This window comes from Amia ocellicauda, chromosome 19 (assembly GCF_036373705.1).
Source record: "Amia ocellicauda isolate fAmiCal2 chromosome 19, fAmiCal2.hap1, whole genome shotgun sequence".
NCBI lineage: Eukaryota > Metazoa > Chordata > Actinopteri > Amiiformes > Amiidae > Amia > Amia ocellicauda.
Window position 1 is genome coordinate 15,484,363 of NC_089868.1, and position 17,009 is coordinate 15,501,371.

General features: G+C 39.4%; 1 protein-coding gene across 1 annotated transcript; it reads right to left on the bottom strand.

Moving 5' to 3' along the window:
• Nucleotides 1–12,764: 12,764 nt before the first annotated feature.
• tmem275a (transmembrane protein 275a) lies at nucleotides 12,765–16,689 on the bottom strand. The gene has a single exon (XM_066692489.1). It carries the CDS (start codon nucleotides 16,615–16,617, stop codon nucleotides 16,066–16,068), a length of 552 nt encoding a protein of 183 aa, XP_066548586.1. The 5' UTR covers nucleotides 16,618–16,689; the 3' UTR covers nucleotides 12,765–16,065.
• Between the last annotated feature and the right edge of the window lie 320 nt (nucleotides 16,690–17,009).

The following is a 17,009-nucleotide window of genomic DNA, read 5'->3' on the forward strand; positions in this document are numbered from 1 at the left end:
AATTCATCCAAGCTCTGGACTTTGTTGTGTACATTTCCTTAATTATCTCATAATTATCTACATCAATGATGAAAGATCAATCAGTGTATGTACATGCAAAATCAGAACATGTGTGTCCAAAGCTCACAATACATCTGTGACTGTGCGAACTGGTGCTTCTGCTAGAGACTCAAGTCTGGGCTACAATACAAAGTCTGCAGATTCGGTCTCTGGCCATAGTCTTTAATAATACTGTATTTCCAGGGAGATGGGTTGCTACCACTGCAGCTGCTGTAGTGATCACTATACACCTGGATAAACCCTGCTGCCTGGCTGCTTCCTAAAGTTTAATAACTGGGAATCATTGTTAGCTATGGGCCTAGTGGATCAGATGACAAGCCACCTGATCACATATGTTTGAAATTATTGTAGGTCAGAATTCGCTTCGTTTCACATGTCTGGTCCTGTGTTTTTTTTAGAGCAAACTAAAGTAGAATGTTGTTTGTGTTTGTCCTTGTTTTAGCCACACTGTAGGTTAGCTTAACCCAAATTAAAACTTGTCTGTGTTAAAAATGCTGAATTTACATTGATCTCTGAAATGCAAAATAATTCAACTGGCTCACGTTTATATCAACTTCATATTTACTCGCTTTTACATTTGTACATGAGACAGATAGTTTGCATTGTAGAAGAGAAGATAATCAGGCATCAGGATGCTAGAGTTCAATGTTTCCCAAGAATTACTTTATCATCGTGTTCAACGGCTGCATGATCATTATCTAAGATCAACGCTGGATTTGCCCTGTAGTGTTTTAAGCAATAAATGTCTAATGCAGTGTATCTTACCTGACAGATAATTGACCATTGTGTTTGTTAACCATCCCAATCCCCAAGGGAAGAGCACTGAAGGAAGGACAAGGTCAGAGATCAGTGGTTAGTACCTGACAGAGGAAGGCGGTAATGCAATAACAAAACAAAAAATAAAGAGGCTTTTTGCATATTCATATTCGTTCTTTAAACCATGGCTTCAGGCTGCCGTATTCTCAGTTTTTAAATAAGATCAGATAATAAATCCCTGAGCATTTCAGCAGACAATATGTAGACAGTCAGCGCAGAACCCAAATGTAAACCATATATTCAACCGTATATATACTTTGAGATCATATAGCTATATATATATATAAACAGATTCATGTACAAGAAGATGTTTTTGTTAGAACTTGAACATGAAAGAAATCGATGAACAATTAAGTTAAAATACAAACATTTTCCTTATCCCCTTATCTAATCTAAACGTTCCTTGCATAGCAAAACAAAAAGTGCTAAAGTTACAAATTATTGTTTTGTTTTGATATCTTCTCCAGACAGGTGTGTGTGTGTGTGTGTGTGTGTGTGTTTGTTTCTGTAATATGAAATAGTCATATTCAATGTGACAGTCAGCCCTTTCCTTTCTCATTAACAGCCGTTGACCTCAAACAGCTTGAAGGCCATGGGTCATCATTCTCAATCCCACCTGAAGAAGAACAGTTTCCACAAGCCAGCCGGCTCCATCTCCCCAGCTATTTCCGAACAAGGACGGAACAAGCCCCCGAATGTCCGAGGTGAATAAATTAAATTGAGCGCTACGTTGTCCTGCAATGCAAGCCAGTGGTTAGCTACATTTCCCTCCTATCCTCTAGAGTAATTTTCCACATTGCAGAGTTTTAGTTGCCTTGCGGTGGAAAAAGTCAGAGAAAGACTATCTTTATGGTTTTTATGACTTGATTTGTATTGTTAGCCTTTCTCATCTACGGTGTAATAAATCCTCCACATCACAGAGCCAGAATGTGGTCGCTCGTGAGGATTTCGTCTTTCTAAGCTGCTGGGTGCAGGAGCCATAATTCAGTCTCCAAAACACAGAAGGGGGAAAATCTCCTTCATATTTTACAGAGAGATTTTCTCAGTATATGAATGATAATGCATGTGATTGGTAGCGCAAGCAAGATACAGTCACATATCCTGGTGAAGGTAGACAATAGCTGCCCTCTGCTTTGCCACCAACTTTCTTCCTTTGTAAATCAGCTGTAGCTTTTTTCCTGCTCTAAATCTGACAATAAAAATATCAAGTTTGCTTTTAAACAAAACAACCAAGATGAATCATATGATTTCACGATCAACCACACCAAAAGTGTTTTGAGTGCCAAATGCAACAGTAGTCCCTCATTAAGAAAAAATACTTGCCTAATGTACTGCTGATATGACATCTCACCCCATTTTCTACTTCTAACCATTTTACATGGTTAAATAATCACTAACTTTGCTTCCCATTTATGAGGAATACTGGAAACATATCCTTAAACTGGGCTGTTGTGTCTCTGTTACAGTTCAGGGTGTCATATCTCACATGTGCGAATATGCATGGGCTCCAGTACCACTAGAACTTGCACCCACAATATCCCCTGAACCTAAACCAGCTTAGCATCATTTCTGTGAAGATCAGACAGCTTACAAACATCAATGCACTGGCTCTTTGAGGCTTGTAGATTGATCAAGGATGGCTACCCGAACTACAAAAGGCTTTTGTTTATGCCTTGGAAATATTACACGGGTTAAAACCTAGTTAAAATATGAAGAATATGTTGATTTGAACATTGCCTAAGCTAGTAGGTAGAGAATACGCCCCTAAAATATGCTGGTTTAGACATTCACTCCAGTAACTAACTGTGTTTGAATTTATTTATTGCAAAGCAACCTCCAAGAGTGTATACTTACAATCAGCACAGTTTCGAGGTTTAAATAGTTTCCAGCGTATATATATATATAAATATATACATATATATATATATATATACATATATATATATATATATATATACTGTAGATGTGCACAAACACATATGCAAACTTTTTTTTTACCGTTATTATTTTATTTTCAAGAAAAGCCTTCCTAATGTTAAGAGGATGGAGGATAAAAAATAAAATCAGGTCATTCATCCACTCCAAAAACATTATTTCATTTCATATGTAATACAGGATCAGTGGAAAGTGTATTTTATTTTTAGCGCTTCCTGCAAAGTCCCCTTTTCTCCAGCACAGAGGAGAAGGACTCTTTTTTTTTTTATTAAACGACCTGTCGGACTGTGTATCAAGCTTGTCCCTGGTGGGGCTGTATGTTAAATTCCATCATTAAAACCCATTACTGAGCTATCAAAACCCCCTGTAATTCCATCTAATGACCTCATTTCCCTAAGTGTCAGTTATGTCAGTCAGTGCTGGGCTCTGGTGATGTGCATCTAGGGGTCTTGCCTGCTTATAGGCCAGAACTATTGGTTGGCTGCCCTCTCTCTTTCGCTCTCCTTCCCCCACCCCTTCTCTCTCTCTTGGAGAAAAAAAAGGTTAAAAAAAAAATCAATGGCTAAAGAAAATGACAAGGCAAGGTGGCTAGGGACTCGAGCAGAAAAAAAAAAAGTGAAAACCTATTCCAATATTCCATTTGCCTTCCACTCTATTAAGGGCTGCAGTCAATCGGGGGCCCATTTTGATTTGATGGAAGGCCAAGGAGAGACTCGGGACGAGGCAAAATGGCTGCCAGTCAAGGCAACGCTATTCTAGCTCAGCCGAATCAGTCATAAAAGTAGGTGTGTATAAAAATGGATTATTGCATTAAAAGTTCAAAATGTTCCTTTTGCTCTGGTTAGCAGGGAGACAGGAGAGAAGGAGTGTGTGGCAGCAATGCTAGTGTTTAGGGAAGGGGAGGTGGGGGCTTTTTTTTCTTTTTTTCTCTTTCGTTCCCTCCTGTTCTCCCTTGCTCCTTCTTTTCCACTTCCCGGGAAATCATTTCGTAAATACGAGAATGGCCCCCCAGGCTACAGGAACCCAGGCACTCATTTTTAGAGTGGATAATTGACTCCTTTCACTTGATAATTCATAGCTTGCATATGCCAGCTAATACATCAGCAACCGAGAGACTGACCCCCCCCCCCAACCCTCCCAACCCAGCAACCCCCCCCCCCCCAAGAGCCAGGAGCTGAGAGAGGGGAGAGCGAGAAGTGGCAAAAAAAAAATCTGATGATAGATGAGTGCATTGCGGCTTTATGAATGAATTATGTCTCCCAAATACCTTGAGCAGCGCATACTGTCAGTCTGTATCTATACTAATCTGGGACGAAATATGACTATTTTCACATTAAAAAGGGGGGCTAAAAACGAGACGTGGAATTAATTGAGCAATCAGGCCATTAGAAATGAATGTCGGAGCAGGCTTTGTCAGCCGTTTCTACATTTATCATACCCAGGCATAGTTTTTTTTTCATCCCTCTTCTTTTTAATGTAGTTCTCGTCATAAAACAGATTAGGATTATTGTGACAAGACAGAGGCGTCTTTTGTCTTTTCAATAGCGGTGTCAGTGCCCACTGTATATATCTTAACTGTCATTGCTCTAAAGTGCAACCAAAGCTCTTTCCCACCCCTCCACCCCCACCTAACTAAAGAAGTTAGCATTTGGAGAATTGGTACAGGCAAGAAAGCAAACAAAACCATCTCTCAAAACAGTTCCCACGCTCGCTGCTTTTCCTTTTCAGTATTCCTATGCTCGCCCGTCATTAAGGATTGTCTCTCACAATTAGAAGAATGTGATGAATCTTTAGAAGCAGATTAAAATTGGTCAAAGAGTTATCTGTGCAGATTATTCTTTGGAAGCCACTGATGTCTCAATAGTCTCGAAGAAGGGACTGATTCTCTTTGATTTTCCCCTTAGTGTCCGATACTCATCGAGATGTTATCTAGCAGACAGTATTGAACTGTGCAGGAGGTGTGACTTCGGCCCGTGCGTTCGAAAGGGCCTCGACCTCTCTTGGAAAGCACCCCTGCCTGTCTGTTCCAGCTGATGACCAGATACTGCGAGTCTGACCAGACCGTAGCCTGGGGGGGAGTGTGCTCTTCAATCTCACCCCCTGACCCCTTGTCATTTTCATCAAGACCAAGTCCCAGAATAGCTAGTGATTTCCTTTTCAATTTTTTGCATTTTATTACACTGGATAATAGATTAAAAGAGTGTTTCTTTTTCTTCTGTTTCTTATGTAACAGGTCCATAAAGCTACTCATAGATTATAAGAAACTCTGTTCGGTTCCAGTCCAGTAAAATCTTTTACTAACTTTGTGTTATCAATGATGGGAAGAAATCTGAAAATGGTCCAAAGACTGGGCTTCCTTGATGTGAAGTCCGTAACTCAGACAGAAACACCTTTCATTTATTTCTCATTTTCTAAAAAGATGCAAACCTTGACATGGATTTGTTTTTAGAAATAATGTTGGATAGCATCGCAATGCCCTGCTGTACACAGGCATTGTTCTTTTGAATTAAACAGAAACATACTTTAAAATAAATATGGAAATAGGCTGATGCATTAAAAATGATGACATTCAATTCTGAGTGCTCGAGCTCTTCAGGCAGGAATAATACTTCTAATCGTTTAATTCTGCACTATGACTGTTCATTACAGTGGTGTAAAATGTAAATGAGGGGCTTTGACATCATCTCCTACAGTAAGCTCTGTGCATGTGTGCATAAACATTTGCATACCGCCTGCAAACCTCCTGGAAATAAATATTAATTGTGGCAAACAATATTTCTCAGCCACGGAAACGCACAATCTATTGTAATGAAAGGACAATAACCACACATTTGGTGCAGATGGAAAAAAGTGACATCACACAGTTCGGTGTCCTGGAAAAAACTATGCAAACAATTACATCGGTCCCGCTGTCAGGGGCGTTCAGTCCCAGAAAATATGCTGGGGAAAGGTAACGTGCCTTCTATTTCGGCACACAAGCAGCCTAATTGTACAGCGCATCAAAGACACCAAGTCAACCTTGCCTTTCGACTGTCTTAGCACATTACAGCGAGAATGGGAATACATTCCCCGAGGATAGCTCTTGCATAGCTAGCACTATATTGATAAAGCTGAGATGTCTCAATTTGAACAGTTGTAGTTGGAGATAAAGGCTTCTCAAGGTGATCCACATCCAGATATTGCCCTCAGTTGTCCTGCTTTACTGGGCCTCAATAGTGTGGTCGGTGGTCTCCCATGACTAATCAGTAATCATTAGTCAGTGAGTTAGTGATTAATAATGACCTAGTACAGGAAAGGTGTGTGCAGTTCATTTTTGAATGTGAAAAAGTGACAAACATCTGACTAAAGTGCTCCAACAATGCCTGAAGAAACTACTGTCTGTTGAGTGATGTTCTTCATGCATGTCACCACATCACTGAGCTATTTAAGAATCTGTGTCCCAGAAATGGCCCACTCCCATGCACACATACAAATATATATACATACATGCATACATACATTTATATATATATGTGTGTGTGTGTGTGTTTGATAATTGGACACTTGGAAAATCTGTGCAGCATTAAAAGGAGTTGGTAATGACAGTTAATAACCATACATTAAATTCATACCTTATTGATTAATAATCTCTGAACTGGTGTGACACCTATAGCAGTCATATCTCTAGAGTACCATGTCCTGCAGCCAAACGCCAACTTTCTTCCCCACTTTTCTCAGGCAGTATGGCAGCTCTGGAGCAGCCAGGTCTCAGTGCCGTCTCACTCCCGTCCCCGTGCGGTGTCCCAGTGGAACATCAGCTCTGCTCGGGCCGCTGAGATTGAGCCGAATCAGGGGCACGGCGGTTTCTCCATTACAAAACTTTATCTCCCTCTTGTGGTGAGTATTTCTCTTGCAGCTCAAGACACGTCTCAGAAGAAATACTCCTTAACTGGCAGCACAATACAGATGCATGTCTTGATGCACTGTTGCCTGTCATTTAGAAACATAACTAAAGGCTCTGAGTGTTGTATTATTTTGCCTTAATCATGTGTGTGTTCATTTTCAATGGCATGTACAGTTTGAAGGTGTAATGGTTCAGATTTGTCTATTATTTGATGAGATTCAGGCGATTGTTGCTTCATTTAATTTCCCAATAACTTTTTTCAGGAATGAAATCTGATAACTAGGATATTTCCATATCTTACATACAAACCTAGAAACAGTTTATGATTGGGGAAACAATAAATCATTTTTCAGGTAAAACAAAACAAAAATACTGTTAACTTTGGCAAAAGGGAAACAAACAAGACTCGGTTTATATTAGTTTGTAAATACATTTTGAAATGAAATGAATCAACAATAGCTCCCATTTCTATGCACTGAATCTTGATAGCTCTGTACAACAGACTGTTGTGAAATTATTGTGAAGAGCAACAGTTATCTGATTTCATTATGGTGTCCATTACATTCAAAGTTCTTTAAGGGTCACAGGCTACTTTTTTAATCAAAATAACTTGGTATTTTTACAAAGTGGTTATACTAACACTGATTTTTATAATTGTCTTGATGCTCCTAAGATTTTAAATGGACTCGGGTCCATTCTTTTCCCACTTCAGCTCGAGAAGACAGGTAGACAGGTAGACAGGTAGAAAATAGCACTCCAACACTGAAAATAAATGTTTTGTATCTCACTGACCATGAATTGTACCACAATGACCACTAGGTGACACCGTAACGCAATGCACAGCTCACTGTCAGCTCTTGAGGGGTACAGTAACTGTAATCATGCTTCATTTCACATGCAGGCCTATTTGATAAGAAAGTGAAATGAACAGAAATCTCCTATAACACCGGACCTACAGCTGAGCGTTTCCGCCTGCATGTTGGCACGATTGTCTCGTCAGCCCTGAAGGACGCTGCTCTACAGCAACAGGTGTTTTATTTGCATAGCATTGTTTGACATTTGTTTGACACTATTTGCATTTAATATTGAGACACTGTGTATTTTTTGTTATAAATGTACTTGAATCAGATAGTGTATATATGTATGTATGGGTTTATATATAGTATATTTTTACAGATAGTAGACAAAACATAAATAAAATCTAGGGTACAAGGGGCATACAACATGTATGCAATGTATGTGGCCACCACACATACGTGACTGGTTTGTGAAATATGCAAATCTCTTCCCAGAGAAAGGCTGCAGAAATTGCTAGCGTGTCACGAGGAACTGTCTCAAAGGTGATATCAGCCTGGGAAAAAGTGGATGCAGTGCTATACGTTACCGTCCTAAATGATCATCTGTGTCCATGATGCAGCATTTCTTCTGTGCTGGTCGGGGTGTCTTTGAGGATGACAATGCTCCAGTCCACAGGGCTCATGTTGTCAAGGGGTGGTTTGAGGAGCACAAGGACAAAGTTACTCATCTTCCATGGCCCTCTGAAACACCAGACCTCAGTCCCCACAGACATTCATGGGACTGTGTAGAGAGGAGCCTGTAACAGTAGTTTCCACCTCCATCAGACCGGCGTGAACTGAAGAATTCCTTGTGGAAGAATGGTACTAGATTCCTCCAGACCCATGTTGACTCCATCCATTGTTTCAGCCGAATGTGCTGGTGATTTAGTTTATTTACTTATATAACACTTATATTGTGTTCACCTTAATTCTGTTTCTGCCTCGTGGGTGTCAGTTCACAATATATATTTAGCCTAAACTGTAATCTTGAAGGCATTGTTCTCCAAATGACATAGATGTGCTTTTGCTGTTGTACTATAGCTTACTGCAACAATTGGACTACAGTAATATACAAATGTCCAGCTCTGTTCTAGGGTTTTCTTCAGTCTTTATCAAAACTTTACTAATGCTCTGTAGGATCGTTGTTGTTTACCAACACTCATCTCTGCAATGATGTGCCAGAGCTATAAAACTGAAGATGTGATGTACCTCATTAATGACAGTATCACTCTTTAGCTAATGGGCTGATTTACCACAGCGTTTTATCCATGGTGGTGAATTGGCGTTAAGCAGACGCTGTGTTTAGAGAGCTCAGAGCTCCCTAGCAGTTTGCCATGTGTTGACATCAAGCAAACTCTGGTAGCAGAGCCAGAGGTTGCCTGGTTACACTAATTTGCTCCCTGTTTATTTCCTTGTCTGCAATTAGGTACTAACTCAACTTCTGGGACTCCAGATAAGGTGTTAGCGTTGATTAATTGAACTCGCCTCTGACAGGGTGAGTAAACAGCAGGACTAATGCTCTGGAGAGTTTTCTTAACAATCACTGTAATAATAATCATAATTAAAAAAAGATGATGATGATGATAAACCATTATAACTCTTTATCGTTATTTATTTTCCACATCGGGTGTCTAGGAGAAAATAAATGATGACCTCTTGAGTATAACCTGAATCTGTCTTAGCAGATATGGGATAAGAATGAATGCCCAGCATCCCAAATATGACTGACACTGATCGTAGAGGAACAAACAATATTGCATAAAGGTGTGAAGATGTTCCTGATAGCCCACTCTTCGTTACAACCTAAAGATACCAAAGATCAGCTCAGACTGGATGCCTGCAATTGTGACACCAGTTCAGTATATCATTGAAGCATGCGTCAGGTTTAGGAAGCTGAATATGACAAGCCTGTGGATTTGTGTGTGTGAAGTGCATAAAGTATTTCTTTAATGATCCTTTTCTAACATTTTGCTGGACATTAATGATCTCTTGGAACTTTTTCAGTTAAAAAGATTAGAGGTCTACACTTCTAGTTAAGATGTTTTATAGTAGAGGCTTGAGATAACAGAGACTTTTTCATTACACTTTGTGGCACTTCTGAAGGCAGTGGCAGTGGACCTAAGATAGTACACTGATTTTTATATATTTGCTTTGAAACCTTTTTATTCATCTAGTCTTGATTTACCATCTTAAAACTGGGGCATTTAGGTTTGAAAAAATGAAGGTTATTTGGCATTTCTTACATTTACTGAGATAATAGTCCATTTAAATGCCAGAATTATATCAATAATCCCTTAAAACTTTCATTTGTATCAAATAACCTTTGTGGAAACCATTAGTCTCTTACTTTACATTTTATATTCTTGTATAATCAACCTAGCACTATGAAGAATTCTGCTCCTGTTTCAACAAAAAGGAGTAAAAATAATCTCATGAAGGACTTCTGTTAAATTAACCTTTTCAATTCTTTGGCTTGCGGTTTAATTCAACTTCAAAAATATTCTTTAATTTAAAGCATTGTCAGTGAACTATCAACACAGACAAGGAACAGCAGCTTACAGTTCAATAGTAATAAAATTCACTTCACGAACCTTCTTTCATTTGCAATATATGGCATTGAAATCATCAAGGTCTATTCTGTAGTTTTTTTATTTAGTTTTAACAGGAGGGTAATATGTGCTTTTTAAAGGCTTTCAGAGAATCTTCTGTTGTCGATTTCCTTTCACAACTCACAGTTCTGTTTAAACCAAGTGGCGAGGCATGAGCGGGGGATGGAGGGGTACCACTGTTTCGATGTTGTGTATAAAATGCAAAGCACTGTGGGTAATATCATTAATCGTCAAATGTTCGTTGAGGGGAAAAAAGCAGGAACTAGTGGGTGTTGTGTAAAAAAAAAAAAAAAACAACAACAACGTTATTTACGTTCTAGATTTATCTTCATTAATGCCTCAAAAGAGATCCATTCCAGATCCAGTCCTCACCTGATGTTTTTCATACTTTTCATAATTTCGAATACCTGGAGATTTTGACTTCAATGTAGTGCCCACCTCCCCGTCCCCTGAGCTGATGAGTCTGTTTTAATATACCCTTGTTCTATTGTTAGAATGAATAACTTGTGAATGTCTTTTTAAAGCATAATCAGAGAACTTTCCGAGTAAAACGTCTAACTGGAAATCATGAATACTAATGTAAGAGGAGTCCCACTGGATGAGACATTAATAACTTCTTCAAAATGTGCAGGTGGCATCCTTTGGGATGGCAGCAGCTTGTGCTGTATTACTGAAACTCTTTAAATGCGTTTTCAAAGGCTAGAAGGTTCTCTGAATTAAGTGTGCAGGCCTGGCCCAGAACCCGACTGCAGTGACACATACATAAAGCCACGGATTAGATGTTGCCAAACTTCTCCCTGTTCCTGCTAAGACGGTGATCTCTGAAAGCAGGGGGTGCCTTGAAGGAACTGAGAAAAATAATTACCAATCTAGACTTACAGAGTCTAGGCAGCCAAAAACAACTGCTGTTTTTGCAGCCACTATCCACCCACATGGTAATGTTGTGTAACCCTTTCAACCAAGCCCTCCAGCACTGGCAGGAGTGACCTAAAGTTCTGTTCAGAAGTTACTGGCTTTATTGTGCTATTGGCATCTTGTTTGTTTCATGCATAGGTTTGGGGAATTAGACAATTAGAGTTAGACTTATGCTTGAATTATTTTTCATATTTATGGGTCGGACTTGGTTCAGACTTTGGATTTGGCTAGGGCTAGGACTAAGGTTACATTCCCATTTTACTGTGTGTTTGTTGTGTTTGTACTTGGATATCTAAAACAAAGTTTGGGAGTTAGGTTTAGCTATATATTTTGGTATCAACTTATTCACTACTTTCATACAAAAACATGATATTAACAGCTAACATTATGATGTCCCCTCTGTCAATACTTACCCCTAAATGTACAGTATAGGTATGTTGAGATTAGTTTTAGTTTGGGTGTGGATTTTGTGGACATCATCTTACTTTTAATTCCCTTGTCTGTTCTATCAGGTTGTATCAGGTAATTTTTAAACACAGCTTGTACGTAGGACTGCTCTAGGTGCTTTTTTCAATTTTTTAAAAGCGTCTAAACCTTCTTACACCTTCTAGATCTCAACAGAAGCAGTCTGCTTACCACAGTTGCCCAAGGTGCAAATATATTCACAGATACAGACAGAGCAAAGTGTGAATGCTAGCGAGAGTCTCTCTGTACTACCTCAGGCCCTTCTTTCACACCTTACAGGTGAGCACACTGTCACGCATTTTGCCCTCTTGGCAGACAACACAAAAGACTACTTATCAGCAAACAGGGCTTTCTGTTTACGGGTGTGACGAGAAACAGCGCCGGAGAGGTTTTTTGTGTTTTCTGAGACTAATGTATTCTTTATTCATCGGATCCAACTCAAATATAAGCTTTTGTTTGATGGTTAAAACTGTAGTACAGCCAGCAGTTCAACAACATCTCTATCACGCGATAAAGCCAGTTCCCTGCTTTGTTTTAACAAGAATGGTTTGCTGTTGACCCAAGCTGCTGCTTTATATGTAGAGCCTAGCTGTCTCAGGAGGAAAATAGCTTTAAAAATCCTTATTTTATATCAATCCCCATTAACTATGATTTACTTAATTCTCCCCAGTGTCTCGACTGGTACCTCCCCCTGCAAAAAAAATCCTGAACTTGGTTCATTCCAAGGATATGTCACTCACCCACTGTGACCACAACTGGCCAAGCATTGCTCCGCTGTGTGGAATAGAAGTGGGTCAGGATTACCTTGGCTTGCCTGGCAAAACCAACCCCTGTGATTTGCAAGTTACCCGGGACTGTTATCGGGAGATCTATTGTACTGTTATTGAGATTTTTTATAATCTGTTTACTGGGGACTGCTGGAATACAGGAAGTACTGCTCAATTCCTTAATATGCAGAGAAGGAAGAAGGTTTCAGTCTATACATTACATCATGGGTTAGTTACCAGATTAGGGCTATGGGCTATAATGTAATTATATCATGTTTCAAATTGAATTCTGGAAACATTGTACCTCCCACAGTTTCCACTCGACCATTGGATGCTTGGAAGACGTACTGGAGTCATTGGCTGAACATGAAATGAATGCATTAGTCTAACATTTACTTCAGAGCCATCATGTTTAATAGTTCACAACACAGACATGTCGTTTATTATTCATTTTTATGTTTTATTTTTTGTTATACAACACTTTGCTTAAAAGCAATAAGAATCACAGTAGTATTAAAACGTCAAAGAATACCAGTAATGCAGAATAAATATTGAGTTGCAGTTCCATTTTGGGGTGGATTGAGACCCTCCCTTAGTGTATTACTTTATATACAAAGCTGATGAGGGGGCAGACCATTGTGTCTGTCCCCACGAATGTTACAAATATTTTCATAAACAATTACATGTTAAACTGGTTAGTACAATAACATTTAAAAAGAATGCCTGTCTTAATTAAAGTACCAGAAATAGGCCTAACAAGGCATACATTGAACTGATGAATACAAGCAATACACAATTCCACACAAATAGGGAATTTTACATTTTTATTCTTATTCTAAAAGCCCAGGATTTGACCACAGTGCTCTTCTAAAACATTTACACTCCTTGATTCAGTAAAGACGCAATCATTTCTTAGGTTAATAAGTCCAGAAATAATTCCCCACACATTTAAGGTAAACAGGCATTTTTGTGTCATAACATTGTCTTAAAAAACATACCGTAGCTCATACAAAGTACGTTACTTACCAGGAAAATAAGACGTATTTTGAATACCAAAGATATTGTAAAAATTCTGTGTACTTTAGCCCGAATGTTCAAAGGTGTGTCAGAAGAAGGCATTTGTGGTCCTCCGACTGGCAGAGACCTTGCAAAAAAATTGAAATAGCCCTAAGACGTTTGGTCCTGAGACCTTCGTTGGTAAGGCAGTAACCCAAGCCGAAGGACTCTGGAGGTCCGGTATTCTCATTGACTCATTGATTGCAAGTTGTAAAGAGAAAGATTTCACAACTTGAAGTACTGAATTACAGTACAATTAGGCATCTGATACAGGAATACATTTTAGATTTACCATCATTGAACAATTTGAAAAATAATAATAGTATTAAGTTCTGCCAAATGGTCCTTCAAAATGATCTGTTAGGATGACCAACATTCATGTTTGGTTTACTAAGTTGTATTTTTAAGCATACCAAATGATAAAACATCTAACAAGCAGTATTAAATGGGTATGTTGATCCTGTAGTCCATAGATCTTTAATGTTGGGACTCTTATTTTGTGTGCAGATCTGTTTGATGGCTTGTTCTATACATTTACATATAACACTACAGTATAATTATATGAACTATGAACAGAGATAAGTCTGCTACATCATGTTACACAGTCAACACACTGCAACACAGAACAAAGTAATACTGTTATCCTTTGATACAACATAGTTACTAACATGAAATAAACTTAATGTCTATTGATACTTGTGATATATATGTATATGTGATAAAGCTTTTAACAAGGAATTACATTTGCATCAGATTTTGAATTTTGATCGTTCCTTTATGTGATTGAAAGGCAGGTCTTTTTCAAACTCTGCCTGAACAGTGCAATTATTTCTGTTTTGCGGTTCACAGTTTCAAGTGGCAGTGACAAGGCGCAAAATGGCTTGAAATTGGACAAACAAGGGGCCGGATTAAATCAAAACTCTGACCCACCCACTAATAGCAAACTACAAAGCTGTACATCATAGCGGTTACATTTCTGATTAGAAGAAAGTGGCATCTTACTAAAAATGAAGCCGCAACTGAGTACAGTCCTGTAGTTTTCTATTAGCAGGTGGGTCAAAGTTTGAATTTAATCCCAGCCAAGGTCTTCTATTGGTTTACTTTTCCTCTGACAGCTATGGTGAGTAACCATTGGACAGCTTTATTACCCATTAAACATTACCTGTTAATGTCTTTAAAATATATATATTTCTTGCCCTTTTAACATTTTTTTCATGCTACAGATATGCATTTAGAGACAGATCTGTTTAAGTCTGTTATATTCTATAATATATGTTATATCCTATAAGCCAAATTGCTGCTCTTGTTGCATCTCTGAAGACTGACTCACTGAGATGATGTCACAAAGTATTTTTTTTTTCTGTGAGAATATTCCTTGTAGCTTGGTATGATTCTAAATTCAATACAAAATTAGGGAACAAAAAGTATATTTACACCCCTTCATGTTCAACCACTGCTTCATACGTTACACCTCCCTGAATCCTTCTGGAGAATAGGCATCTTTAAATCTGTAATTTATGGTTGCCCTGTTGCCGTCTCAATACAAGACATTTTAATATCTCTCTGGAGTCACTGAATATTAAAGGGACAAGAGCATTTAGCTTTATAGTCTTTTCAATAGCCTGCTCAAAATAATGTATTACATTTCATGGAGTTATACAGAGCAGATTGCAACAATACATCATACTATAGGCACTGAAATCTGAATGCCCAGCCCTTAGAAGCAATACAAACAGCAAAGGTTTGGCACACATAAAACCTTACAACCAACACTGGTTACAAAGGTTGTTTTTTCCCCCTTCTAATTAATCTCCACTTAATCAGCACAGTACACTCAAGGAAAAAAAGAGAAAATGCAGAACTGAGTGACAGCACTCAGAGGCACTCAAAGGGAGAATGCATACGGGTCAATATATACAATTCAAATATATATTTAACTATGTTTTGAGAAGAATAAATGATACTTAGATCCCCAAAGGCATTATGTTGAAACCATGAACACACAACAATAAATAAACAAACGGAAAACAAAATAAAGTGACTGATACTGTTCTTCAAGGTCTATCATCTATCGCACTGTAAAAAAATAGTTCTTTGTTATACAATCTCAGTCTTAATCTTTTAATTGGGTGCCATATTGTTACAGTTTTTTTTCTTGTTTTTCTTGGAGCCGCCAGTATGCTGTCTGTATGGCAGTGTTTCACAGGGCTCCGACATTACAAAGGTGAGATGGCACAAACCCACATAGGATCGGTGATATTCTGGTTGTGAATCTCCTTACAAATCAAGTGCTGAGTACTGTAGCCTACACCAGCATGAACAAAGCTTCTCCGCTGGCCTGGATAGAAGCACCTAAGGGTTAAATAATCACAAGGAGAGCATGAGATAGCAATCTCTGATAATCCCCTTAACTGTTTATGCTTCTGCATTGTCATTGTCTTCTCATGTGGGAGTTTTTTTATTTTTGAAGTGTAGGAATTATCTCTTTAGGTTGGCCATTTTACTTCTGCACAGGTAGAAGTGAAGTGCTTGCATTGCATTTGAACTGAGATTGAAATGAATTGTGCTCTAAAATTGTTGCCTTTTTTGTTTTTGTGTGTTGCTGACACTCCACATTGTCTGGCTCTACTTGAGGATATGGGTGTGCCTTCCTTTGAAGCTCACATGTGCCACCTGTTGGGTGGTCGCTGCCCCGTTGCCGTGCTGTTCTGTGTCCCGCTGTGCTAGGTGGTAGCCAAATCCCTGGGCAGGTTGAGCTGGATGGCGTCACCTCCAGCGGAGTAGCGGGCAGTGGGGCCGTTGGCCTCCATAGTGAAGAGCTTGCAGGAGCGTGTGGTTTCGTGGGTGGGGCTGGACTTGTGTGAGGAGCAGGGGGAGTTGGTGGGGCTGAGCTGCACCGCGGTGGTGTCCTGCAGGGTGTGCTCGCTGGTCTCGATCTCAAAGGCCGTGTTGCCAGCGCGGATGAGGCCCAGGTTGTTGCCCCCTTTGGGCTTGCGGGAGCCCTGTGCCGGGGGCCGGCGGCTGCAGATGCAACAGGCCCCGAAGAAGGTGAAGGCCACCACTAGCAGGATGGGCCCAATGATGATGGGGGGGTTGTTCATGGGCATGAAAGTCCCAAATGCAAAAGCGCCCACGAGCGTGATGTTGATGCCTGCCAACATGATGCAGAGTCCGCAGGCACAGCACAGCGCCGGGGAGGGCAGTCCCTGTGGCCTCGTCTTCTTCTTCTGCCCTTTCTTGGGCACCGTAGTGGCACTTTTATCAGTGAACATCATGTTTCAACTCCAGTATATACTCTATCGCTGACTCAGGGAAATGCAGGTGGAAATCAGCTCTTCACAGTAGGAGCAGATCTGTGAACAAGTGCAGTGTGAGTTACAAGGTAGAATACAAGGCAATAGTAGAAAAACTGGTATTAGTCAGTAAAACCTGATGTTGTCATGGCCCTAATGCAATCACTCTTTTCCGAACTAAGAAATAATTAGAGGACAGATACTTTATTTTAGTGATCTTTCAAGTTGTGCAGAGGACTGTTACAATGCAGGTAAAGACATACGATTCAGTCATCTTAGAAAACGTACATGTGAAATGTCCTTTAAATGCACAAAATGTAATGAGCACACGCTAAGAAAGAGTGATTCCTTTAGGTCAGTGACAACATCACATT